General features: G+C 41.7%; 1 protein-coding gene across 5 annotated transcripts; it reads left to right on the plus strand.

Annotated features, from left to right (window-relative positions):
- The first annotated feature begins 853 nt into the window (after positions 1 to 853).
- Positions 854 to 27,333, plus strand: LOC106578667 (poly(U)-binding-splicing factor PUF60). 5 transcript variants are annotated; one of them, XM_014157734.3, is made up of 12 exons: positions 888 to 958; positions 9,219 to 9,304; positions 9,611 to 9,706; positions 9,837 to 9,926; positions 10,523 to 10,573; positions 14,515 to 14,676; positions 14,828 to 14,920; positions 16,434 to 16,647; positions 16,757 to 16,989; positions 21,431 to 21,578; positions 24,940 to 25,199; positions 26,639 to 27,333. In XM_014157734.3, exons 3-12 carry the CDS (start codon positions 9,626 to 9,628, stop codon positions 26,936 to 26,938), a joined length of 1,632 nt encoding a protein of 543 aa, XP_014013209.1. In that variant the 5' UTR covers positions 888 to 958; positions 9,219 to 9,304; positions 9,611 to 9,625; the 3' UTR covers positions 26,939 to 27,333. The 5 variants fall into 5 exon arrangements, with proteins under 5 accessions (XP_014013208.1, XP_014013211.1, XP_014013212.1 ...); XM_014157733.3 differs by lacking the exon at positions 9,219 to 9,304 and having other exon boundaries at positions 854 to 958; XM_014157736.3 differs by lacking the exon at positions 9,219 to 9,304 and having other exon boundaries at positions 854 to 958; positions 16,757 to 16,947.

Here is a 27,333-nt window from a genome sequence, read left to right on the forward strand (position 1 = left end):
CAACAGTGCAAAAGTGGTATTAGGTGAACAATAGGTACACTAGTGGTTCTGGGGGGGGGGGGCAGTGTCCCTGTGACAACAATTTTGGACCCCCTTGTGGCCCCCCTAAATGTGGAGTATGAACTAATTTTTATATAACACATTTTTGCTATCCTTTTTTTACATCCATTATTAGACAGTGGCAACAATGATGATTATCAACATGGTATTTTGCCTGCAATGCAGTGAAGAAAACGATATGACAACAATAACGTCTAATGTAACTGGCCCCTCTAACAGTACAACTGCCCCCCCCCCCCCCCCCCAGTTGAAATGGTCTAGAACCACCACTGAATTGGTAAGTAAAGAAATAGAAACAACAGTAAAAAGACAGTGAAAAACATACATACAGACACCGGTTAGTCAGGCTGATTGAGGTAGTATGTACATGTAGATATGGTTAAAGTGACTATGCATATATGATGAAGAGAGACACTAGCAGTAGCGTAGAAGAGGCGTTGGTGGGTGGCGGGACGCAATGCAGATAGCCGTGTTAGCCAATGTGCGGGAGCACTGGTTGGTCGGGCCAATTGAGGTAGTATGTACATGAATGTATAGTTAAAGTGACGATACATATATGATAAACAGAGAGTAGCAGCAGCGTAAGAGAGGGGTTGGGGGGGAGGCACACAATGCAGATAGTCCGGGTTTAGTTCAACGGTCTTACCCCATCAGAAGCCAAAACTTTAATTCTGAGGGATGGTCAGTCCTTTCATCCATCTCTCTGTCTATGCATTTGAGTGGTTACATTTCTCCAGCCCCATCCCTCAGTGCCTGAACACTGACCTGAAATCAAGCTCTCGCGATGTTCTTTCACCGGTCTCGAGTTTAGTGTTTGTCCTGCAAGTCTCGCGGTACTCGCAAACTGGTGGAGGGCCTATTCAAGTAGGTGTGCTACATGGCGGTGACGGAGATTGCGGTAAATAACTTGCTAAATAAGTTAAATATGAACTTAGTTATTGTTGTCCCAGTCCTGTTTCTCAAATAGTTGTGAACCTACATATCTTGTAGGAATGATTGGTTTATTCCCGTGAACCACGTTTAATTCACAAAACCTGAATTTAGGCATGCGGCCTTTATCAACTACTAGCAAGCTAAGTTAGCTAACTACTGCGACAATTGGATCTAGACTAATGCTTTCTAGCTAAAAAAAAATAAAGCAATTGCTAGCTCACTGGTAAAGATGCTAGTATGTTAGACTGCCTTGTTGGAATTACAATGCATGATTGAAAATAGTGATACGCTAGGTAGCTATGTTAAAGAAGATGCAACGACCAAGTTAATCAGCTACGTTAGCTCGCCTCAACTATTCTAACGTTACTTACGATTGAGCTCCACTCAAGTGTAGCAACTTAGCTAGTCATTTAGCTAACTAGCAAGCGTCTTACATGCTTCGCATTATCTAGTAACTAGGGGTGTAACGGTTCACCAAACCCACGGTTGGGTACGTACTATTGCGTTTTTGTTATCACGTTTCGGTACAGCGGGAAAATTAAATGCCATTCACAATGTTCCTGCCATTGTCTGTTGTGACAGGGTTGTTATGTGGGCCTCAGGTTTCCACTCTGATGCTGCGTTTGTAACTATGTGGGAATTTAACGTTTCCAGTTGTGAAGTCATAAATACCAGTTGGATGCATTCATGTGATTTGAACTCGAGAATTGTCCATTGGCAAATGGTCAACAAGCTGCGTCAACCATAAACTACAAGTACAACTTTAATGATTGTAAACCAATTATAGAGTTAAAAAACCACATTAATAAATTGCTTTTAATTACAGAAAATGCTGTTAGAGGTATTTCGTTAATAGGTGACAGAGGTCACTATGTGGGAGGTGGATGCTCAGGATGATAGACAAGTTTCCCAGTAGGAATTAGTTGGAGGTCCATTCAAGTGGATTTTTCCCAATTTTATGTGGTAAATTCCCACTTCCATCTTCGAGAACGCACCATGACACTGCTCCCTTCAGTGCCAGATGCGTGGCCGTAGCAAGGTACATCTCCCACTCCAGGGTAATGTGATGAGAAAGGGGCTATCACTGTTAAGTATGCGGCAGGGCTTGATATTAACTTTTTTAGCCATTTGTTCTCGGGACAAGTAAGACAGATTTTTTTTACTTGTCCGAAAGCTTAAGCCACTTGTTCCAACAACAACAAAAAGTCCATAACACCATCAACCAAAAGGGTGACTGAAAATGAGTGAAGTGCAAAGGAGGGGTCTGAAATCATTTTCGGGGCTTTTCCATACATAGATGATGTTATCGCCCCCAAGCGGCCATGTAATGGCCCGCTACGCATTTGGCTAGTGTGCTACGACGAGGGACGAGAGGCATCATGATATTGGCAAAATATATTTGGTGGAGCCAAAATTTTCCAAATAGCCTATTCCACTCTAGTGGAGCTGTAGCACGAAAGAGAGGCCTAGGCTCCTGTACATATCTGGCTCTGTGTAACGAGGCGAGTGACACCGTCACAGAGCCTTCCTGGCGTATTTTGATGGGTTGAAAATCATAATGAGCTGCAGAGCGACTGCTGTCCTCAGAACTGGATAATTATAAACTATTTGCAATTTTTCATCATCCTCCTCTCTTATTCGTCTAGGCTACTATATGCGTTGTAGGTAGGTTGCACATTCCTAGAATAATATGGAACTAGGCCTAGGCCAACTACACAGTTCATTCATAAGCTTTCCTCAGCTGTAGCCTAAGTTCTTTTGACTCATTATATTTTTCAATCTTGGTATTTTGCTCAATTTCACTTCTTGTGGGTTAAAATATTTGTAATTCAAAATAAATCTGTGAATGAGAATAGCATAGACTCCAACTTTGATAATTATTCCCATTTAAAAGCTGCAACTTTAGGAACAACACTTTATTAGAATAGTTTGGAAAGCCTCCCAAGTGGTGCAGCGGTCTAAAGCACTGCAGTGCTTGAGACGTTACTGGAGACCCGGGTTCGATCCCGGGCTGTGTCAACCAGTCGTGACCGGGAGTCCCATAGGGCAGCACACAATTGGCCCAGTGTCGCCCGTGTTAGAGAAGGGTTTGGCTGATGGGGCTTTTTGCCTTTGCTCATTGCCCTCTGGAGACTCCTTGTGGCGGGCCGGGTGCCTGCAGGCCGACATTGATTGTCAGTTGAATGGTGTTTCCTCCAACACATTGCTGCTGGCTTCCCGGTTAAGCAGGCGGGTGTTAAGAAGCGTGGTTTGGCGGGTCATGTTTTGGATGACTTGACCTTCGCCGCATGCAGCCTTACAATGTATTAAAAATCAAAACATATAGCCCAACGTTTGTAGAACAACTAAAGTTACATTTAATAACTCTAAATTAAGAATTTTGGTGGACCTATTTCTTTGTTAACCGCTCAACACAGAATAGATGCATGTGCGCACTCCCTCAAATCGTTGGGAGAAAATATCCTTTCTATTTTATTCAGCTTAGTTCAATTAGATTCTTTATACTATAAAATAATGCCATGGAATTATAACCAAATCTTGTCTGCTAAATGAATTAGTGTAGCCCACAGCCATAAGGTATTAACTAGATCAGGACCTAACATAAGGACAACTCAGAGTATGCTATTCTGTTTTTCTGAAATAGACTACATTTTCTTCATATCATTTTTCTTTAGAACTGTCTAAAATAATAATGGATTTATTGTGAAGGTGTAGGCTATATTACATGGATTTAAAATGTAGATGTTCCAAATGTCTGCATCAGTGGCTTGTAGGTGTGGAAGCCAGGAGATGCTAAATGTGTTAATTAACGGTCAATTACCGTGAGACCAACCGTTATTTGCTTGACAATCACGGCTGACAAAATCACAGCCCTAACTGTGGGGGTCGTAGAGCACCATCGTGTTCGTGAGAGTCTCATCTTTCCATAGTCATAATAGTTTGTAGGCCAAACCGTTCGGACACTACAGACGATTTTGTGAGAAGACCGATTTACTTAGAATGTCAACCATTCCCTGCTGTGCGCTGCCTGAACCAATTGTGATCGGAGTAATTGTTTTTACTTTTTATTAATGGACAACTGAAATATTTTGTGGTTGTCTGTCTTTTTTTTTTATTACTTACCCCGGACAAGCCTTAACGTCGAGCCTTAAGCGCAACACGGTGCATTGGAAAGTGTATTGAAAGCTTTGGCTTGCTTATATTGGACAGGTGCTACCTGTTTGCTGAAATGGGTGCAAGTGGGAAGTACGTAATGTGGCTCGAGCACTTTCACGATAGGGTTTCCGTTAGCCAATAATACCCGCTAAAAACAATTGCCACCGGCCTGGGAAAAGAAAATATCCCATTGCAAAATACTTTTTAGCCTATTAAATTGATGGAAATACATTTGACTGGTCATGCTTATCAGTGTATGAGTTAATTTGCATAATTGAGTGGAATTCAATTAGCGCTTGTGTGCAGTATATTCGTTATGTATGTTATTTATCAAGTGTACAGCATACAGAGCAGAAAATCTGTCAGACAGCCGTGAGCGTGGCTACTACAGCATCTCAAACAGCAAATTCATAGTTGACAGAAGGCAGGCTTCATCAGCTCGTCACACCACTTTGCAATGAGCTGGAAACATATAGTTAATTGTTTTGAAACCTGAGCGTTTTACTACATATTATGAGGCATGTCTTACCTTGCTTCAAAGTAGCCTAGCCAAATTCATTCTTTCATTGTCCAGTAGCCAAAGGCATCATATTAGCATCCCATGCTAGTTGTTGCATATTAGATCTCTCTTTCTAAATTTCTAACAGATATTTCATCTGTCACATGAAACCGCTCACATGTGTGGTGCGCTTCTGACAAGTGTTATCCCGCTAATTGCATTGTGGAACAAACATTCGCACGAAGCCTACTGTGTATTGCTGCGCTTATAATGTGAAGAAATAATAGTTTATCAACATTTTAGGCTAAATATTCTCATTTGTTGCATCAGACTCATTGCTTTTTTAACCTGTTAGGGCTAGGGGGCAGTATTGACACGGCTGGATAAAAAACGTACCCGATTTAATCTGGTTACTACTCCTGCCCAGTAACTAGAATATGCATATAATTATTGGCTTTGGATAGAAAACACCCTAAAGTTTCTAAAACTGTTTGAATGGTGTCTGTGAGTATAACAGAACTCATATGGCAGGCCAAAACCTGAGAAGATTCCATGCAGGAAGTGGCCTGTCTGACAATTTCTTCCCCTTCTTGATTATCTCTATCCATTGCAAAGGATCTCTGCTGTTACGTGACACTTCCTACGGCTCCCATGGGCTCTCAGAAGGCGGCAAAAAGCTGAAACGTGGCTTTGCAGGCTCTGGCTGAAAAAAAGTAGCACGTTTGGGTAGTGGCTGGTTACGGTACTGTGAGACTCAGGCGCGTGCCCGCGTCGACCGAATGCTTTGTTTTCTTTCCTCTGTTTACCTAAACGCAGATTCCCGGTCGGAATATTATCGCTTTTTTACGAGAAAAATGGCATAAAAATGGATTTTAAACAGCGGTTGACATGCTTCGAAGTACGGTAATGGAATATTTAGAATTTTTTTGTCGCGTATTGCGCCATGCTCGTGACCCTTATTTACACTTCGGATAGTGTCTTGAACTCACGAACAAAACGGCGCTATTTGGATATAACGATGGATTATTTTGGACCAAACCAACATTTGTTATTGAAGTAGCAGTCCTGGGAGTGCATTCTGACGAAGAACACCAAAGGTAATCAAACTTTTGTAATAGTAAATCGGAGTTTGGTCAGGGCTAAACTTGGTGGGTGTCTAAATGGCTAGCCGTGATGGCTGGGCTATCTACTCAGAATATTGCAAAATGTGCTTTCACCGAAAAGCTATTTTAAAATTGGACACCTCGATTGCACAAAGGAGTTCTGTATCTATAATTCTTAAAATAATTGTTATGTTTTTTGTGAACGTTTATCGTGAGTAATTTAGTAAATTCACCGGAGGTTTGCGGGGGTATGCTAGTTCTGAACGTCACATGCTAATGTAAAAAGCTGGTTTTTGATATAAATATGAACTTGATTGAACAAAACATGCATGTATTGTATAACATAATGTCCTAGGTGTGTCATCAGATGAAGATCATCAAAGGTTAGTGCTGCATTTAGCTGTCTTCTGTGTTTTTGTGACATTATATGCTAGCTTGAAAAATGGGTGTCTGATTATTTCTGGCTGGGTACTCTGCTGACATAATCTAATGTTTTTCTTTCGTTGTAAAGCCTTTTTGAAATCGGACAGTGTGGTTAGATTAACGAGAGTCTTGTCTTTAAAATGGTGTAAAATAGTCATATGTTTGAGAAATTGAAGTAATAGCATTTCTAAGGTATTTGAAAATCGCGCCACGGGATTACACTGGCTGTTGCGTAGGTGGGACGATTTCGTCCCGCCTAGCCCAGAGAGGTTAAAGTTTTGCTTTATGTAGCCTAGGCCTATGAATTTGGGATCTAGTGTCCCTCAACTGTCCCAGTCGGTTTGGAATAGGCTATTTCTTTCTCGACAAGCTGTAGATAAGTAAGGAAACTTCTCTACTATGGGGGATAGTAGATTGACACAGGCTAGTGATTTTGCTGTTCGTTACTCGTCTTGTTGGCTGAGAAAAAGTACACGTGGACAGTTATTTTAACATCTTCAAAGTGCGCAACATAATTAGGTAAGAAGGACCGCACATCATTGCATCCTCGACTTGCATGTTCTGTTATTATGTTACCATAATCTAAATGTGATTTCTGTCATTTTAAGCACCGTGGGTGGACGCCCTAATCAGGCTACGCACCCAATGCATATGGGTTCTGGTCAATTTCTCAAATGTCTGATAAATTCAATGTCACATTTTCCGAACCGAAACATTGTTTAACTTCTATGGGCTAAGTGGGATGTTAGCGTCCCACTCTATTCAACAGCCACTGGAATCGCGTGACGCGAAATACAAATACCTAAAAAATGCTATAACTTCAATTTCTCAAACATATGACTATTTTACACCATTTGAAAGATAAGACTCGTTAATCCAACCACGTTGTCCGATTTCAAAAAGGCTTTACAGCGAAAGCAAAACTAAATTATGTCAGGAGAGTACCCAGCCAAAAATAATCACAGCCATTTTCAAAGCAAGCATATATGTCACAAAAACCAAAACCACAGCTAAATGCTGCACTAACCTTTGATGATCTTCATCAGATGACACTCCTAGGACATTATGTTATACAATACATGCATGTTTTGTTCAATCAAGTTCATATTTATATCAAAAACCAGCTTTTTACATTAGCATGTGATGTTCAGAACTAGCATACCCACTGAAAACTTCCGGTGAATTTACTAAATTACTCATGATAAACGTTGACAAAATACATAACAATTATTTTAAGAATTATAGATAAAGAACTCCTTTATGCAAACGCTGTCAGATTTTAAAATAGCTTTTCGGCGAAAGCACATTTTTCAATATTCTGAGTACATAGCTCGGCCATCACGGCTAGCTAATTTGACACCCACCAAGTTTGGGGCAAAAATTGGATTACCTTTGCTGTTCTTCGTCAGAATGCACTCCCAGGACTTCTTCTTCAACAACAAATGTTGTTTTGGTTCCAAATAATCCATAGTTATATCCAAATACCTCCGTTTTGTTCGTGCGTTCAGGTCACTATCCGAATGCGCGAGCGCATTTCGTGACAAAAAAATTCAAAATATTCCATTATCGTACTTAGAAGCATGTCAAACGCTGTTTAAAATAAATTTTTATGCAATTTTTCTCGTAAAATAGCGATAATATTCCAACCGGACAACGTTGTATTCATTCAGAGTGAAATAAAAAAATGATGAAGTCTCGTGAACGCGCATCTCCAGACTCACTGTCCCCAGGCAGGCCACTTACAAACTCTGCTGCTGTACTTTGCCCAGAGACAGGAGACCCGTCATTCCGCTTTCTGAACGCTTTAGAGAGCCAATGGAAGCCTTAGAAAGTGTCACGTAACAGCACAGATGCTGTAATTTCGATAGAGATGCAACAGAAGGACTACAAATTGTCAGACAGGCCACTTCCTGCATGGAATCTTCTCAGGTTTTTGCCTGCCATATGAGTTCTGTTATACTCACAGACACCATTCAAACCGTTTTAGAAACTTTGGAGTGTTTTCTATCCAAATCTACTAATTATATGCATATTCTCGCTTCTGGGCAAGAGTAGTAACCAGTTTAAATCGGGTACGTTTTTTATCCGGCCGTGAAAATACTGCCCCCTATCCCCAACAGGTTAACATGGTGCTGAAACCCCCTATTCTCAATCATGGAGAATGGGCGCATATCCGCGGCTATAAACTAAAAACTATAAACGTAGCTTACTTATCGGTCGTGCAATTTATTTGGGAGGTGTGCTTGGGTTGCATGAAGGTCTGCTTGGATGCAGAGGGGAGGGGATGTTGTGGTGTTTCTTTGCGTTTCTTTCTTGTACCGGTATACTGGGATGATATCAGCTGCATAGGCTATTCTCATTGAGTGTGGCGACATACTGTTCAAGTTTTATCCATAACTTTCCTTCCATCGGTGTTGTAATCTACTGGGAAGCCAACATTTAACCAAACTGGAGATTTAAACGATGATGGAGGATCCTCCAATTCTGGTTTATCGACCCCACCACTCGCCATCGTACAGAACTAGTTCCCAGCTGCGCCTCACAAAAGGACAATTTGAAATGCGGCAATTAAGATTTGAATTGTAATTACAACGTGCGTGTAGGGCATAGGCTGTAGTTGTTTTAACAGAATAGCCTGAAATGTTTTTTTTTAGCTCAGATTTACTCAAGGCGTATTTTTTTTTTGTGTGTGTGTGTGTGTGTGTGTGTGTGTGTGTGTGTGTGTGTGTGTGTGTGTGTGTGTGTGTGTGTGTGTGTGTGTGTGTGTGTGTGTGTGTGTGTGTGTGTGTGTGTGTGTGTGTGTGTTTATTTGGGTTCACAGTGCGGAAAGAACCGAGTTACCTGAAAGGTTCAGTACGAGTACATGTACCGTTACACCCCTACTAGTAACTAACTAGCTACATAGCTATCTAGTTTGCAAGTTAGCTAGCTAAGTTTGTATAAAATTAGCTAGCTTAGTTAATACTTGGTGCAAATAAAGGATACCAAGTTTACCGCCTTGCAGCTGCTATCATGTTAGTCTGAAGGCATTTTCTCTCTCTCAGACTTTTTTGAATTGTTAAGGCTTCCCATTCACTCTTCCCCCCTGGGTTATCCTGCCTCTGAGGTCCCAGCGTTTAGCAGGTTGTAGGTAAGGAGCTTTTCTCTACGCACGCTTGTCTTGAGCGTCCCAATCACTGATGACTGGTCTTTGATATTGAGATTACCTGACACCCCCCCCCCCACCCCCACCCCCCCAGTACGACATATGCACTGTGATGATTCCCAATCTATACCTAAATGATCCTTATTATGATCATAGTAGAAGAGAGAGATGTAGCCTACCAAATGTGCAGTGCACAGCAAGTGTCATTCATTTCTCCAATAAATAAGTGTTCATGTCTCCTGAGGATCCTCACATGCATATTAATGTATTTTCACTGCTGTGGTTCTTCAGGGAGGGACGGCTCTGATGATGGAGAATGGACAGGGCACAGGCGCGAAGCTTGGCCTGCCGCTTCTCACCCCGGAGCAGCAGGAGGCACTACAAAGGGTGAGCCTACTACATGTACATTACTAAATACAGGTGTATACGTAATGTCTCTACATTAGTCAGTTTGCCTGCAGTTGCATTATTCTCTCGCGTTTCCTTTATTCTCTCACGCTGAATGACTTTTCTTCAGGCAAAGAAGTATGCCATGGAGCAGAGCATCAAGAGTGCCTTAGTGAAGCAGACCATTGCTCATCAACAACAACAGCTTACCAACTTACAGGTGAGACGTGCAGAATTCTATACTCTTACAACTGCAACTTAACTCTACATGTCGTTGACCATATGTTCTTATCTCTTAACGCCAACCACAGGCACTCAATTATAGGCTCATATCTAAGAGTAACTTGGACCATTAGCAAGATTGTCACATAGTAATTCGATATGACTATCTGCCCTGGGAGCTTTGTAGGTATGAAACATTACTTTATTGTTTAGTAGCACAAAACATAGCAGCACAGCATATAAAGTATATTTGTCTGCTTACGATGATAGGATGGGTATATTTGTCCTCTTGTTTCTGCCTCTTTTTTTCAGCTGGAGAAGATCAGCAGGAAGACTTTGTTAAACATGTTGAATGCTTTGCACTTGTTTTCACATAGGGGTTTTGATTGTGGGGTGATGTTGTGAAATGGTTTTGGGGAAGATTTGAAGTGGGTGGCAGAGGGAAAGTCAAATCAGTCCTGAAAGCTTTTTATGGGGAGTGTGTAATGTCTCTAAAAGCTGATGTATAGCAAAGGAACAACATTTGAAAAAGCAAAGCTTAAAGATATATCTAACCTACTTTTCAGTACCTTTTTCATCTTTACTGTCTTTCAGATGGCAGCAGTGACAATGGGCTTTGGAGATCCTCTCTCACCTTTACAATCGGTCAATAGATTATTACACTTTTTTCTCTGTGCGCATTCATGATAAAAAGGACTGTTACCCTTTTTTGATCGGCCACTCTGGGCTCCATCCTAGCCATTGCAGCTGACCAAATAACTAATATTTCAAAAGAAGACATGTTTATAAATATTATAATTATGAGGGACAAGTTCTTATACAATGTGCTGCGTCTTCTTAATTCAGTCTGGTTAAAGCTGCAAAACCTTTTTGGGCGACACATTCATATATGTATATGTATGTGAGTTATACATCTGTCATTCTCATTGAAAGCAAGTCTAAGAAGCGGTAGATCTGTTCTCTATGTGCACTATTTCTATGCTTCCCGTTCTTAAGTTTAGTTTTAGCATCTTTTACTTTCGGTTTTGTACACCAGCTTCAAACAGCTGAAAATATAATATTTTTGGTTGTTGAAAATATAACGGTTTAATGGTACAACGGTTCTCTACTCTTTACATTGCTTGTTTTGTCTCACAAACTGAAATTAGGCAAACCTTTTAAATTTTTGCAACCAGGAAATGGCAGATGGAGTTCTGCATTTTACACCTTTAATGAAGTCTTGTGTCTGTATGCCCACTGCACCATTTCAGAAGTGCCCTGAAGTACTTCCACTAGTGGCAACAGCTGTTAGTCAATGTTTTTTAAACTGAAAGAGATTCATAATGGAAATTTGGGATTTGTTTGAATTTATACACACTGCATGGTGAAAAGTATGAGGACACCCCTTCAAATTAGTGGGTTTGGCTATTTCAGCCACACCCGTTGCTGACAGGTGTATAAAACCGAGCTCACAGCCATGCAATCTCCATATACAAACATTGGCAGTAGAATGGCCCATACTGAAGAGCTCAGTGACTTTCAATGTGGCACCGTCATAGGATGCCACCTTTACAACAAGTCAGTTCGACAAATTTCTGCCTTCCTAGAGTTGCCCCGGTCAACTGTAAGCGCTGTTATTGTGAAATGGAAACGTCTAGGAGCAACAACAGCTCAGCCGCGAAGTGGTAGGCCACACAAGCTCAGAAAACGGGACCGCTGAGTGCTGAAGCGAGTAAAAATGTCTGTCCTCAGTTGCAACACTCACTACTGAGTTCCAAACTGCATCTGGAAGCAACATCCGCACAAGAACTGTTTGTCGGGAGTGACATTGAAATGGGTTTCCATGGCCGAGCAGCCACACACAAGCCTAAGATCACCATGCGCAATGCCAAGCGTCGGCTGGAGTGGTGTAAAGCTCGCCGTCATTGGACTCTGGAGCCGTGGAAACGCGTTCTCTGGAGTGATGAATCGTGTTTCACCATCTGGCAGTCCTATGGACAAATTTGGGTTTGGCGGATGCCAAGGGAACATCTGCCCGAATGAATAGTGCCAATTGTAAAGTTTGGTGAAGGAGGAATAACGGTCTGGGGCTGTTTTTTATGGTTCGGGCTAGGCCCCTTAAATCCAGTGAATGGAAATATTAACGCTACAGTATACATTGACATTCTACACGATTCTGTGCTTCCAACTTTGTGGCAACATTTTGGGGAAGGCCCTTTCGTGTTCGAGGTCCATACAGAAATGGTTTGTCGAGATCTGTGTGGAAGAACTTGACTGGCCTGCACAGAGCCCTGACCTCAACCGCATCAAACACCTTTGGGACGAATTGGAATGCGAGCCTGGCCTAATCACCCAACATCAGTGCTCGACCTCACCAATGCTCTAGTGGCTGAATGAAGCAAGTCCCTGCAGCAATGTTCTAACGTCTAGTGGAAAGTCTTCCCAGAAGAGTGGAGGCTGTTATAGCAACAAAGGGGGGGACCAACTCCATATTAATGCCCATGATTTTGGAATGAGATGTTTGACAAGCAGGTGTCCACATACTTTTGGCAATGTAGTGTATTTGTGCACAATACAAACCTTTTATTAGGGGATTTTTAGCAGAACATTTATTATGGCTTTTTGCTCTATAGCCTGAAATCGCAATGCAAATGTGGTTGAGAATATCAATGCAGGGAAGTTCATGTCTTCTTTATAAATATGATGTTACTTTGCATTGATTGACGCTGAGAAAGCCTGCTTTGGTGTGGGGCGAAAGAGGGTTAGTAGTCTCTTTCAATAACTAAAATGAGACCTTCTCAAACCGGAATCCCTTTTTGGCAATCTCAAATTTTATGTTGTAAAATAGGAAATCACTTTTCTCTTATGCAATAGATGAGTCTGTTACTAGTTCGCCTAGTTCGCCTGTGGGTGATAACGCAGCTATGCTTGAGTAAAAGGAACCAGTAAACTGCTTTCAGTGGTTACCCATCCCTCCCTCCCCTTAGAGACGTAAGTGTGAAATGCTTTCCTCAGGCTTTTTATCTTTGTATGGATGCTTCTCAACTGATATACAGTGTTGTGAAAAAGTATTTTCCCCCTTTCTAATTTTCTCTACTTTAGCATATTTTTGAAACTGAATGTTATCAGATCTTCAACTAAAACCTAATATTAGATAAAGGGAACCTGAGTGAACAAATGACATATTTCATAAACAAAGTTAAGTATTTGTAGACTCAGGTTCCCTTTATCTAATATTAGGATTTGGTTGAAGATCTGATAACAGTTCAGTATCAAAAATAGGCAAAAAGAAAGAAAATCAGAAAGGGGGCAAGTACTTTTTCACAACACTGTAGGTGTTGATTTAGTTTGTTGTCCATGTTGAAATGTCATCTCATATACACTCCTGGACTACAGGTCAGTTTCAAGGGCTAAATATTAGCGAGGGGCATGCATCTCCATCACCTCTTGTGCTTTCACCCATATAAATACAGTAATGATACAGATTTCTTAAAGTTATGTAGCTGTATAAGTGTCTGCATTTACAAAATTGTTGATATATTCTTGTATACTGAACAAAAATATAAACGCAACATGTAAAGTGTTGGTCCCATGTTTCATGAGCTAAAATAAAAGATCCCAGAAATGTTCCATATGCACAAAAAGCTTATTTCTTTCAAATGTTGTTTATATCCATGTTAGTGAGCATTTCTTCTTTGCTAAAATAATCCATCCACCTGACAGGTGTGGCATATCAAGAAGCTTATTTAAAAAGCATGATCATTACACAGGTGCACCTTGTGCTGGACACAAAAGGTAATTCTAAAATGTGCCGTTTTGTCACACAACACAATGCCACAGATGTCTCAAGTTTTGAGGGAGTGCGCAATTGGCATGCTGACTGCAGGAATGTCCACCAGAGCTGTTGCCAGACAATTGAATGTTAATTTCTCTACCAGAAGCTGCCTTCAACGTCGTTTTAGAGCATTTGGCAGTACGCCCAACCAGCCTCATAACCGCAGACCACGTGTAACCACGCCAGCCCAGGACCCCCACATCCGGCTTCTTCACCTTGTCTGAGAGCAGCCACCTGGACAGCTGATGAAACAGGAGTATTTCTGGAAAAACTCATTCTGATTGGGTGGGCCTGGCTCCCTGGTGGTTGGGCCTGGCTTCCAAGTGGGTGTGCCTATGCCATTCCAGGCCCACCCAAGGCTGTGCCCCTGCCCAGTCATGTGAAATCCATAGATTAGGGCCTAATGAATTTATTCAAATTGACTGATATCCTTATATGAACTGTAACTCTGTAAAATTGTTGAAATTGTTGCATGTTGCGTTTTATATGTTTGTTCAGTATAGATAGCAATAGTCACAAATCCATTTTTCAGGACTCTTTATTTTGCATATGCCCAGATTGCATCCATCCCTGACATTGGCCTGTATGTCTATTGTTGGGAAAAGCAAACACAATAGAGAATTAAAAATATTCCCAGTGATTTACCTCAATGTAAAAAAAGACATTTTAAAAAAATCACAGTTTACCCATACACATCTAGATTTGATTTTGTGTGTTCTTTCTTTCTTTGGCCCCCTAAGCATCATGGTGTGTTTTTCTCCGTGGTTACCAGGTGGCGGCTCAGCGGCAGCGCGCTCTAGCCATCATGTGCCGGGTGTATGTGGGCTCCATATACTATGAGCTCGGGGAGGACACCATCAGACAGGCTTTTGCCCCCTTCGGCCCCATCAAGAGCATTGACATGTCATGGGACTCAGTTACAATGAAGCACAAGGTCAGTTTATAGAGCATGCTCAAACTACATCGCCACACAGAATTGCAATAGGATTAGAATTAGATCTGCATTAATCATATGATTCCCAACTGGAGAATTTGTCATGCTCGTGTTTGTAACTTGTCTCATGGGTCTATGTCTGTGCGTGCAGGGCTTTGCCTTTGTGGAGTATGAGATCCCGGAGGCTGCACAGCTGGCTCTGGAGCAGATGAACTCGGTTATGCTCGGGGGCAGGAACATCAAGGTGAGTGGCCTGGAGAGGCAGCCCCTCCTGCCCAGTGGAAGTGGACCTCTCAGAACCCCCTCTCTATACCCCTGGAAAGAGCAGTGCTCCTGCTATCATCTTTTTAACTTTTTAATCTTTTCTATCGAGGATGCATGGAGACAGTTCGGACATCCCCTTTTCTCATTTCGCTCCTTGTGTGTAACTGAACTATTTCTGGGTGAATCACTAATTGGTAGTATCTCTAATTCTGTGTATTTAAAGCCACTCATTTCTTTTTCTTTCTTTGCTTGTATGTATGTCCATTCATTTAAAGGTGTGTGTGTGGTTGCATGTGTGTGCGCACGTGTTTGTGTGTGCGCGGGTGTGTGTTTTTGTGAATGTATGCGCTGTCTTCTGCTCCATGATGTCATCACATTGTTTTAGTGACCAGTTCCTCTAGGATACCCGGGCAGCGTGTGATGATGCGTTGCTCTGTGTCCGAGATGTGCTGATGATGGGCTGCGCCTGGTTGGTGTTGCTTGGCCGCCCCACCTGGAGCACAGATCATATACAACATAGCCGCTCAAAGAGACGCTCCAAACACTAACCTATAGATGACAGTTGTTAGAGGACATACCTCTGAGACATGTCGGTCCTTGACAGTGTATTGCCAGCCACAGGTCTTGTTAATTTATAGCTATTTCCACTAGTTGATCCTCAGCTGCAGCTCCGGCTTAAGGCAATCTGAACAAGCCTTTCTTTTAGTGTTGGTCAAACATGCCTGAGTAAGTGAACAAGTCATAGTAGCAGCTTTACAGAATTATTATCTACATGATTTTCAGATAGGCTATACTTTTCTTTTAGTTTCATGATTTCTATAGTACATTTCAGTTGACAATTTTGAAGTGATTAAGTTGTTGGTATGTTATAGTCTATAAAGAGTGAGAGTTAAAGAAAATAGTGTGTCGATAGAAGACATTGTCTCTAGACTATAGTGCAGGTTGTCACATTTCATATCACTCGTATTACCTTAGCCCTGGTGGACAGATGCAGTTTAGCAAGGCTAGTGTAAACTTGGCTAAGAATATATTAGGTGGCAATTACAAAGAGAAAGCGTCTCCTTTAGATCTCTAATAGAGCATTTCCATTCAGGATTTACCCCAAATGCTCAGATTTTTCTGTTTACGTCTACGTGGGCTGGCACCCATGTCTTACCGGGCCATGGCTCCGGCGGGCCTGCTCTCACTTGGGGCATAACAATGGCTAACTGTGAATTTTAGCAACTTCTCACAAAGCAACCGTTTATGCAGGGGTTGTTAATTCTGCTCTTCACATGCTTCACTGTCAGCCCTAGCTATGGAACACAGATTCCCTAGTATAACATAAGTGAGTATACACTCGTGTAACACTGGTGTTACAGTTTGAAAAGAAGCGTAATTGCATTGCCCTGAGTTGAAGGCGTTAAGTGGTTTTGGAGCTCGAGGTGTTGCGTTGCTTGGTCAGTGGCTGTGACACCCCACTCATTGGCCCTGTGCTGGTATCTGTGCTGTAGGTGGGGCGGCCAGGTAACATTGGTCAGGCGCAACCCATCATCGACCAGCTGGCAGAGGAGGCACGAGCCTACAACCGGATCTACGTTGCCTCCGTCCACCCCGACCTCTCAGACGAGGACATCAAGAGCGTCTTTGAGGCCTTCGGGAGGATCAAGTCCTGCACGTTAGCCAGGGACCCCACCACGGGAAGACACAAGAGCTTTGGCTTCGTCGGTGAGCAGAGAGGCCCCTGGCGGGTGGCGGCCCTCAGGATGTGCTGTTGCTGTGTGTTTGTCCTCCTCCTAACTCCCCCCCCCCCCCCCCCCCTCTCTCTCCCTGGCAGAGTATGACAAGCCCCAGTCGTCCCTGGATGCAGTGTCCTCCATGAACCTGTTTGACCTGGGGGGCCAGTACCTGCGGGTGGGCAAGGCTGTGACCCCTCCCATGCCCATGTTGACCCCCACCCAGCCTGGTGGCCTGCCCCCCGCTGCAGCCGTGGCTGCTGCAGCAGCCACCGCTAAGATAACGGCCCAGGCAAGTATGATTCCCTTCCAAAGGGATCTATTGGCCTTCCAGGTAAATATACTTCTGATGCACAGTACCAGTCAAAAGTTTGACAAACCTACTCATTCAAGGGTTTTTCTTTATTTTTACTATTTTCTACATTGTAGGATAATAGTGAAGACATCAGAACTATGAAATAACACATATGGAATCATGTAGTAACCAAAAAATATTTTATATTCTTCAAAGTAGCCACCCTTTGCCTTGATGACAGCCTTGCAAACTCTTGGCATGCTCTCAACCAGCTTCACTTGAAATGCTTTTCCAACAGTCTTGAAGGAGTTCACACATATGCTGAACAGTTGTTGGTGTGTTTGGTCATTGTCCTGTTGAAAAACAAATGATAGTCCCACTAAGCGCAAACCAGATGGGATGGCCTATCGCTGCAGAATGCTGTGGTAGCCATGCTGGTTAAGTGTGCCTTGAATTCTAAATAAATCATCTACACTGTCACCAGCAAAGCACGCTCACACCATCCACCACCTCCTCCATGCTTGACAGTGGAAACCACACGTGGAGATCATCCGTTCACCTACTCTGCGTCTCACAGACATGGAGGTCTCAAATCTCGACTTACAGATTTCCACCAGTCTAATGTCATTGCTCGTGTTTCTTGGCCAGTTTCATCATAGCGCTTGATAGTTTTTGCGACTGCACTTGAAGAAACATTCAACGTTTTTGAAGTTTTCCGGATTGACTGACCTTCATGTCTTAAAGTAATGATGGACTGTCGTTTCTCTTTGCTTATTTGAGCTGTTCTTGCCATAATATGGACTTGTTTTTTTACCAAATAGGGATATATTCTGTATACCACCCCTACCTTGTCACAACCCAACTGATTGGCTCAAACGCATTAATAAGGAAAGAAATTCCACCAATTAACTTTTAACAAGGCATAACTGTTAATTGAAATGCATTCCAGGTGACTACCTCATGAAGCTGATTGAGAGAATGCCAAGTGTGTTTAAAGCTATCATCAAGGCAAAGGGTGGCTACTTTGAAGAATCTCAAATATAAAATATATTTTGATTTGTTTAACACTTTTTTGGTTACTAAATGATTCCATGTGTGTTATTGCATAGTTTTGATGTCTTCACTAGTATTCTACAATGTAGAAAATAGTAAAAATAAAGAAAAACCCTTGAATGAGTAAGTGTGTCCAAACTTTTGACTGGTACTGTAGGTAGCTAGGTGTAACCATAATTCAAAATGTCCTCAGTAAAGTTTTAATATACTAAAGATAAATGTAATTTGTATATAAAGCTTACTTTTCTGATTTTCTCTGTGCTTTAAGTAACATACTCTGAGTGTACAAAATATTAAGAATGCTTTTCCCATGACATGGACTGACCAGGTGAATCCAGGTGGAAGCTATGATCTTTTATTGCTGATGAGACAGGATAAAGAAGGCTTTTTAAGCCTTGAGACAATTGAGACATGGATTGTGTATGTGCTGTTCAGTGGGTGAATGGACAAAATATTTAAGTGCCTTTGAACGGGGCATGATAGTTTTATATTTTTTATTTTATTTCATCAAAATATAGTACGTGCCAAGCGCACCTGTTTGTGTCAAGAGCTGCAATGCTGCTGGGTTTTTCTTGCGCAACAGTTTCCTGTGTGTATCAAGAATGGTCCAGCCAACTTGACACAATTGTAGGAACCATTGTAGTCAACATGGACCAGCATCCATGTGGAACGCTTTTGACACCTTGTAGAGTCCATTTTCTGAGGGCAAAATGGGGTGGTGCAACTCAATGTAGGAAGGTGTTCTTAATGTTTTGTACAGTGTTTGTTTTGATGTACCCTGTAGTTCTAGAATTTGATATAATATTTGATGAATTGATAATGCAGGGCAATATAAAGTATTCTACTGCTGTGTATTTGCTAACAAAATGTGCTGTGCCATATCTGCTTGTGTTGTGATGTGAGCTCAACCTACAGTTGCAAAAGTATTAGGAATGTAACAATTCACCAATTTGCATCGGTCTCTGATTCTGATGTTTAATTAAGATACAAATGCATCGGTCCGCAGACACCAAACGATCCAAACATAACATGCATCAGTCAGAAAATCTAATCAAACATTACGAATCGTCGGTTTGCGGTGACATTTCTTTTCTAACCAAAATCCAAATGAGACAAAATGTTCAGCTGCCCCTTTAAGGGTGGGAGGTTACCATGGTAACAGGCCACTCCAGTTTTGTCAGATGTGTCTGAGATTTGAGATCTGACTAGGTGGTCTCTTTGCTATTAGTTGAAGCAACAGACTCAAACTAATGTTGAAAACAACCGAGCTTGTGAACAAAATGTAAATAGCCAAGAAACACGCGCACAAAGTCTCACTTTGTAGACTTTGGAGTAAATTAGACCAACTTTTATGCCTGTGCGCAGCACCTCCAGAAACAATTCTATCAGGCAGAGGATTTAGCAGCTATGAAACAAAACAACAGAAATACTTTTGAAAACTACTACTGCAGCATTTTTCTGCTATAAATCGCAACTCGCACATGTGCTCATATAGACTTTTGACTATTTTTAATTTGCAAACGTAATGCTCGCCCTGCCAATTGACCACCCGCCAATGTGGCTGGTGAAATAAACATTCTTACCCGCCATACCTAAAGCTACCCACAGGTGGCGGTTGTTCATTTTATGCCCTGGTGCCAGTGACCGATTTCGAGGGGAACAATGAAAGAAAGCAGTGGAACTGGCTTCGTGGTCCAGAGTTGAGTTTGAGGACTATAGACACACACACACACACCAGGGTTTCTGTTAGGAAAATGTTGCGCTGGACATTTGACGGGAAGCATTTTAATTTATCGGAGATTTGAGAAATGTACAAGACCCATATGCATTGAGTGCATAACCTGATTAGGGCGTCCACCCACGGTGCTCAGAATAACAGAAATCACATTTAGATTAAGGTAATTCATAATAACAGAACATGCAATTTGAGGATGCAACGATATTATGCGGTGATTCTTACCAAATTCTGATGTCCACTTTCAAGATGTTAGAATAACTGTCCACATTTATTTCTTGAAATTTAGAAAGAGAGGAGATCCAATATGCAACAACTAATTTTGGTTTCTTATATGACCTAAGGTTGTGCCTTTGGCTACTGGACAATTAAAGAAAGTTGATATAAAATAAATGGTCTGAATTTGGCTAGGCTACTTTGAAGCAAGGTAAGACATGCCTCATAATATGTAGTAAAACGCTCAGGTTTCAAAACAATTAATTATATGTTTCCAGCTCATTGCAAAGTGGTGTGACGAGCTGATGAAGCCTGCCTTCTGTCAACTATGAATTTGCTGTTTGAGATGCTGTAGTAGCCACGCTCACGGCTGTCTGACAGATTTTCTGCTCTGTATGCTGTACACTTGATAAATAACATGCATAACGAATATACTGTACACACTTGCTAATTATGCAAATTAACCTATACACTGATAAGCATGACCAGTCAAATGTATTTCCATCAATTAATAGGCTAAAAAGCATTATTTCGCAATTAGATTTTTTTCTTCTCCCAGTGCCAATTACCGGTACATTTTTTTACTTTTTATTATCGGCCAAAAGCTGGCTATTACCAGCTAACGGAAACACTGACAAACACACACAGACAATGAATGAATGTGTTTATTGGGGCTGGGCGATACCAGTATCACAGTGGGGGTTTTTTCCATGGCAAAAATGTAAACACAAAACAGACCAAATTCTTTGGTCCTTTAAAAACCTGCAGTATGTAAAGTATTGTGTGCTTTTGCTCAACAACATAATGATCTTTGTTTCTAACACTAGGGTTTTCCTTAAGAAGTTAAATCCACTTTGTGTTTTGTTTCCTTGCCCGGATACTAACGAGTATAGCGATACTGGTATCGTCCCGGCCCTAGTGTTTATGCAACAAATGTTAGTGCATCGAAACAAATCGATTCGTTCTCTAAACGAACTGAATTGTACTGAATAATTTCAAACGAAAACATATCGGAGCCCATGTATCTAGATACGTATTGAAAGGTAAAGATCTCTAAAAAGTATATCCTGTGACTGGCCCTTGCTTTTGTCATTTAAAGTACTAGGATAATAATGGGATGCTAAAGTTCCTCCTGTAAACTAATTGGGCGTGTAGGCTAATTACACTCTGGAGTCTCACTGCTCAAGCATGCACTCCCACTGCTATATCTGGCAGTGGCACTGACATTAGTCATAGTTATGTTTAGTAATAAATAGTAGTCTTGGAAGTTTAGTGGTTGTTTATATTATAACATATTAACAACTTTTGCTAGTAGAATATTGTATATTGACCTGCCACTTAAAAAAAAAAAGTTTAATCGGTGCTGAGCTTTGAGGACAGGTGAGATGCAGAGTAGAACACTATACATGCTGTATGAAGTCTGACTGTGCCACCTCACTGTGTTTTCCTGCTAATGCGTCCCGCCCCTCTCTCAAGGAGGCTGTGACCGGGGCATCAATCTTGGGGGCGATGGCCGGGGCAAACCAGATGGGCCAAATGGGTCCAATGAGCCAAATGGGTTCGATGGGACAAATGGGCATCCCTCAGGCAGTCATGGCTGCCCAGGCCCCCGGAATGATCACAGGTGTGTATTGAGATGTGTGAGTACAAAGGGTGTTGTCCACTGACTTACACACTCACTTAGGTCTGTTTGAATGTTTAAGAGCAGTGGTTCCCAAACTTTTCATAGTCCCATAGCCCTTCAAACATCCAACCTCCAGCTGCCTACCTCCTCTAGCACCAGGGTCAGCGCACTCTCAAATGTTTTTTTTTTCTTCCATCATTGTAAGCCTGCCACACACACACACACACTATACGATTAATTTATTAAACATAGGAATGAGTGTGAATTTTTGTCACAACCCGGCTCGTGCGAAGTAACAAAGAGCTCTTATAGGACCAGGGCACAAATAATAATATCATAATAATCAATAATTTTGCTCTTTTATTTAGCCATCTTAGATATAAAACCTTATTTCTTGATCGAAAATTGTGAATAACTCACCACAGGTTAATGAGAAGTGTGTGCTTGAAAGGATGCCATAACTCTGCAATGTTGGGTTGTATTGGAGAGAGTCCCAGTCTTAAATCATTTTCCACACACAGTCTGTGCCTGTATCTAGTTTTCATGCTAGTGAGGGCCGAGAATCCACTCTCACATAGGTACGTGGTTGCAAAGGGCAACAGTGTCTTAACAGCGCGAATTGCCAAGGCAGGATACTCTGAGTGCAGCCCAATCCAGAAATCTGGCTGTGGCTTCTGATTAAATTACATTTTCACAAAACCGCTTATTGCAATTTCGATGAGGCTCTCTTGTTCAGATATGGGTAAGTGGACTGGAGGCAGGGCATGAACGGGATAACGAATCCAGTTGTTTGTGTCATCCGTTTCGGGAACGTACCAGCATAATTGCTCACCCAACTCACTCAGGTACTTTGCTATATCACATTTGACATGGTCCGTAAGCTTGAATTCATTTGCACACAAAAAAATCATACAATGATGGAAAGACCTGTGTGTTGTCCTTGTTAATGCAGACAGAGAAGAGCTCCAACTTATTAATCATAGCCTCAATTTTGTCCCTCTCATTGAATATAGTTGCGGAGAGTCCCTGTAATCCTAGATTCAGATCATTCAGGCAAGAAAAAACATCAACCAGATAGGCCAGTTGTATGAGAAACTACAAGCAGTCAGACAAGTGAAAATGATGGTCAGAAAGAAAACTTTAAGCTCAGAACTCAATAAAAAAAAAAAAGTGTCAATACTTTGCTCCTTGATAACCAGCACATGTTGTTATGTTGTAAAAGCTTTACACGGTCACTGCCCATATCATTGCATATTGCAAAAAATACACGAGAGTTCAGGGGCCTTGCTTTAACAAAGTTAACCATTTTCACTGTAGTGTCCAAAACGTCTTTCAAGCTGTCAGGCATTCTCTTAGCAGCAACAGCCTCTCGGTGGATGGTGCAGTGTACCCAAGTGGCGTCAGGAGCAACTGCTTGTACGCTCTTTACCACTCCACTATGTCTCCCTGTCATGGCTTTTGTGTCATCAGTACAGATACCAACACATCTTGACCACCAAAGTTCATTTGATGTCACAAAGCTGTCCAGTACTTTAAAAATATCCTCTCCTGTTGTCCTGGTTTGCAGAAGAGGATGTCTTCCTTAATTGACCCCCCAATAAACGTAATGAACATATACCAGGAGCTGTGCCAGGCCCGCCACGTTCATGCAACAGTTTCATTTATTTTATAATGAAGTCGGATCTCAGAATCACTTGTGTGATTAATAAAAATTCTATCTAAATGAAAATTATTCAAATCTAAAATAACTTCTATTGCCATTGGCAACAATGTAAAAACAGTCTACATAAAGCCAACAAATAAAACGTTGCAGCCTGCAGGTAGAAAATATGATAAAAATAGGTCACATTGGCTACACATGGCTTGTCTGCAATAAACTTGAAACATTGTGTTAACTATCGACTTGGTCCAGCCTGAAGCTTGCACTAACAAACTTGGATCATTACATAAAATATTTTGGACCCTCAGTTTCCAGTGAGCTCCAGACGGACACAGCTGTAGGATATTTGCGCAAGGGATAAGAAATAATCAGGTAGACCTATTTTATGACGTTTCCACCGGATCAGAGTATTACTTTTTTTTCCCCCCCTTTCAAACTGAGTGGTTATCGAAAGGGGGAGAGCTGGAAAGATTTTTCTAATGGGCTACATTGAGGAACTATTGTCATTCTCAATGGATGTAAAAACAGACTTAGTTTATTTTCTGTTTTAGGTGATGAAAATATCACTTTGAGAAGCTCATCAGCTCATTAGTGGTGGTGAGTTAAGACAATCAGAAATACTATCAGATCCCCAAATGGGCACATTTATAAGCCTACATTTGCACGCAGGCCAGGTAGCCTAGGCCAACTTCTATTCCATAATCAGGTGCGCGTCCTTAATCAACATTGACTGGAGCGCTCCAAACAAAAGACAATGACTATATTGGCAACTGGTAAATGGAATGAAATAAACCAAAACTTGTTTCTCACAAGTGTAGCATAGGTTGTGCACTCTGCAAACAACGTGTCCACTCCGACAATGACAACTATAAAATACTAATATTAATATATTGAATGCATTAACAGAAATTATGGTAGCCAAACAAACATTGTAGATTATAAATGATGGGAAATAACAGTAAATATACTACTGGTGATACTGGTGTGCCGTCCCAACGGCCTCCATAATGGATTAGTCCACTGAGACAGGCGTCAATCAAGATGTGCCATAATTATTGAATTTTTAATTTTAACTGCTGAGGGAAAAAATATCGACCAACAGCTTATCGACAAAACAATCGACCAGACAACTAAAAGGGGTCAGCCCTAACTCTAAGTATACAAAATATTAAGAACACCTGCTGTTTCCATGACATAGACTGACAAAGGTCAATCCAGGTGGAAGCTATGATCCCTTATTGAAGTCACTTGTTAAATCCACTTCAAATCAGTGTAGATGAAGGGGAGGAGACAGGTTAAAGAATGAATTTTAAGCCTTGAGACAATTGAGCCATCGATTATGCATGTATGGCTTTGGTAGTAGGTGCCAGGTACACCGGTTTGTGTCAAGAACTGCAATGCTGCTGGGCTTTTCACGCTCAACAGTTTCTTGTGTGTATCAAGAATGGTCCACCACCCAAAGGACATCCAGTCAACTAAGCACGACCGTGGAAAGCATTGGCGTCAACATGGGCCAGCATCCCTGTCGAATGCTTTCTACCCATTGTAAAGTCCATGCCCCAATGAATTGAGGCTGTTCTGAGGGTAAATGGGGGGAGTGGGGTGCAACTCCAGTATTAGGAATGTGTTCCAAATATTTGGTGTACTATGTGCATATTTGTATGGCTGACGCATGTAAATGTCCCTCTCATGTCCCTGAAGGTGTGACGCCAGTGCGTCCAAACCTGCCAGTGCTGCCCCAGGTGGGCCTGGTCAACCCTGTGCTGGCCTCGCCGCCTGTGATCACCAACCCAGCCCAACCCAACCCCTCTCTGCAAGAACTGCAGAAGAAGAAGCAGGAGGAAAAGGAGATGCTGCAGGACGGGACAGGCCAGGAGATGTTGAGCGACCAAGAACACATGAGTATCTCAGGCAGCAGCGCCAGACACATGGTCATGCAGAAACTGCTGAGGAAATCAGAAGTAAGACCAGACATGAAGATAAAGATATTTCAGGGATGCAAACTTGTCGCTTTTTATTTGATTTATTTTTATTTAACCTTTTATTTAACTAGGCAAGTCAGTTAAGAACAAATTCTTATTTACAGTGACGACCTACCTGGCTTAATTATTGGAGTGGGTCGCAGTGCAAGTGAAGTGGACAAATTGTGTCCATTCATTTCGCCTGTTACAACCAAAAGCACAGACCAGTCTGACTAGACTTTGCTGTCATGTAGCCATAGAGAAGTGCCATAAAGGAAAAACAGTGCACAGTGACAGCCATGCTTGCGCCTTTATATCTTTGAAAACCGTGTCTCTAGCCCAAACCATTCAAAAGTTATTATCGGAGCTACCTTTCCCCTTTCTACTGTGAATTTGCATGCATTTGATAGAATTTCATAAACCTGGTCACGGGCCGTTTTATGTTAATTGCAGGCCGCTTATTGTTGATTTGATAACAAACAACCTTGTTTATTCATGTTAGCTAGCTAACAACCTGGTAACTTGACCAATATGCTATGCACAAATTTGGATGACACAGGAAGAATGGAAAAGGGGTAGAGAGAGCCTACTCAAAGATGCGCTTCGAAGGTAGGATGCATATGCCTACTCAATGTAATTTTAAGCTATATCTTAATCAGAAATATTTTTGGTGCCTAACTTTTCTAAGTTTGGAGCAGCGTGTGTGGGAGGGAGAGCGTAATATACAGTCAGGGGGCGCAACTTTCACTGGGGACGGGGGGTTCATGTCCCCCCCCCAGTTTTATCATTGGAATGTGATACTAAACGAGGCAACGGTGTTCTTTAGGACCATGCGGACGCCTCTGAGCGATCGGGTAGGCTGTTTGGAGTATTTATCCAAACAGCCTAAGTTATGTCCCCCCGACTTCTAAAACCAAAGTTGCGCCCCTGGTCTAAGGTGTAAAGTAGGCTAAATAGGGTTTCAAATAGTTTTTTCCACTTACTGCCACAATGACATGCAGATCAGTATGCATTTATATTTCTTACTACATTCCGCCTGCCCAATCACATGTAGGCTTTTGGATATGAGCAAATCATCCATTTTCTGCAGTAGCCTATTCTATTATACAGTGAACACTAAAGGTAAATTCAATGTGTTGTTTTGAGTAGAGGTGTAAATATCAGGGACAGGTTTTTGTGTAGCACATGCAGAACGTATAGAAAACGGTAACAGGACGCAAATAAATATTTTCTTGTACTTCACTGATTTTAAATGTGTTTCAGTGCTAAGAAAGGTAACCTTTTTGGGCCCTTACCAGTTTGCTTCTGTCATATTTGCCTTGTTTCGTGGCATAAATTTCACAAAAGGTGCAGTACCTTCACTGAAAAGTTGATCATTTTTTGATGTAATGCGATTTGGATTGGTATACATATTGACATGTTGTTGTGCTCGTCCCCAGTCTACGGTGATGGTGTTACGGAACATGGTGGGGCCAGAGGACATCGATGACGACCTGGAGGGTGAGGTAACTGAGGAGTGTGGCAAGTTTGGTGCCGTCAACCGAGTCATCATCTACCAGGAGAAGCAGGGCGAGGAGGAAGATGCCGAGATCATCGTCAAGATCTTTGTGGAGTTCTCAATGGCCTCTGAGATGAACAAGGCCATCCAGGCACTCAACGACCGCTGGTTCGGGGGTCGCAAGGTCATTGCGGAGGTCTACGACCAAGAGCGCTTCAACAGCAGCGACCTCTCCGCATAAACTGTCTGAAATGGTCGCCCAACATCCTTCCAATAACCGTTGCTCAAATTCACTTCAGCCACTCTCACTGCTGCTAGAGATTTGAGCCTATTTTTAACTTGTATTTTTTTTTTATTGATGTTAATATTATTAATGGTCTCTTTTGAGGGATTGGTTAAGAAAGGAATATTTGCGCCTCATGGATTTAGTCTTTTCACCTACTGTGAAGACTTGATTTCTTTTTGTGTTATTTGCAGCTTTTTTTGTAATCAAAGTGAGAAGTTATGATTAGGTTTTACCCCCCTTTTTAAGTTTGCCAATGTTTGCTCTTCTAACATTGTCAGGACTCTTTAAACATTGTTTTAGAGCCATTGGTTCCAGTTTCCTCACACAAATAAATTCTTCAACTATGCAAA

The sequence above is a fragment of the Salmo salar genome, chromosome 19, assembly GCF_965601325.2.
Source record: "Salmo salar chromosome 19, fSalSal1, whole genome shotgun sequence".
NCBI classification, from domain to species: domain Eukaryota; kingdom Metazoa; phylum Chordata; class Actinopteri; order Salmoniformes; family Salmonidae; genus Salmo; species Salmo salar.

What these genes read in the sequence shown, in the direction of transcription:
- LOC106578667 (XM_014157733.3), top strand. Translation starts at nt 938, where the DNA reads ATGGCGGTGACGGAGATTGCG. An exon ending in CAGTTACAATGAAGCACAAG is followed by an intron (nt 14,677 to 14,827) that starts GTCAGTTTATAG and finishes CTGTGCGTGCAG; the next exon opens with GGCTTTGCCTTTGTGGAGTA. An exon ending in TCGGGGGCAGGAACATCAAG is followed by an intron (nt 14,921 to 16,433) that starts GTGAGTGGCCTG and finishes TCTGTGCTGTAG; the next exon opens with GTGGGGCGGCCAGGTAACAT.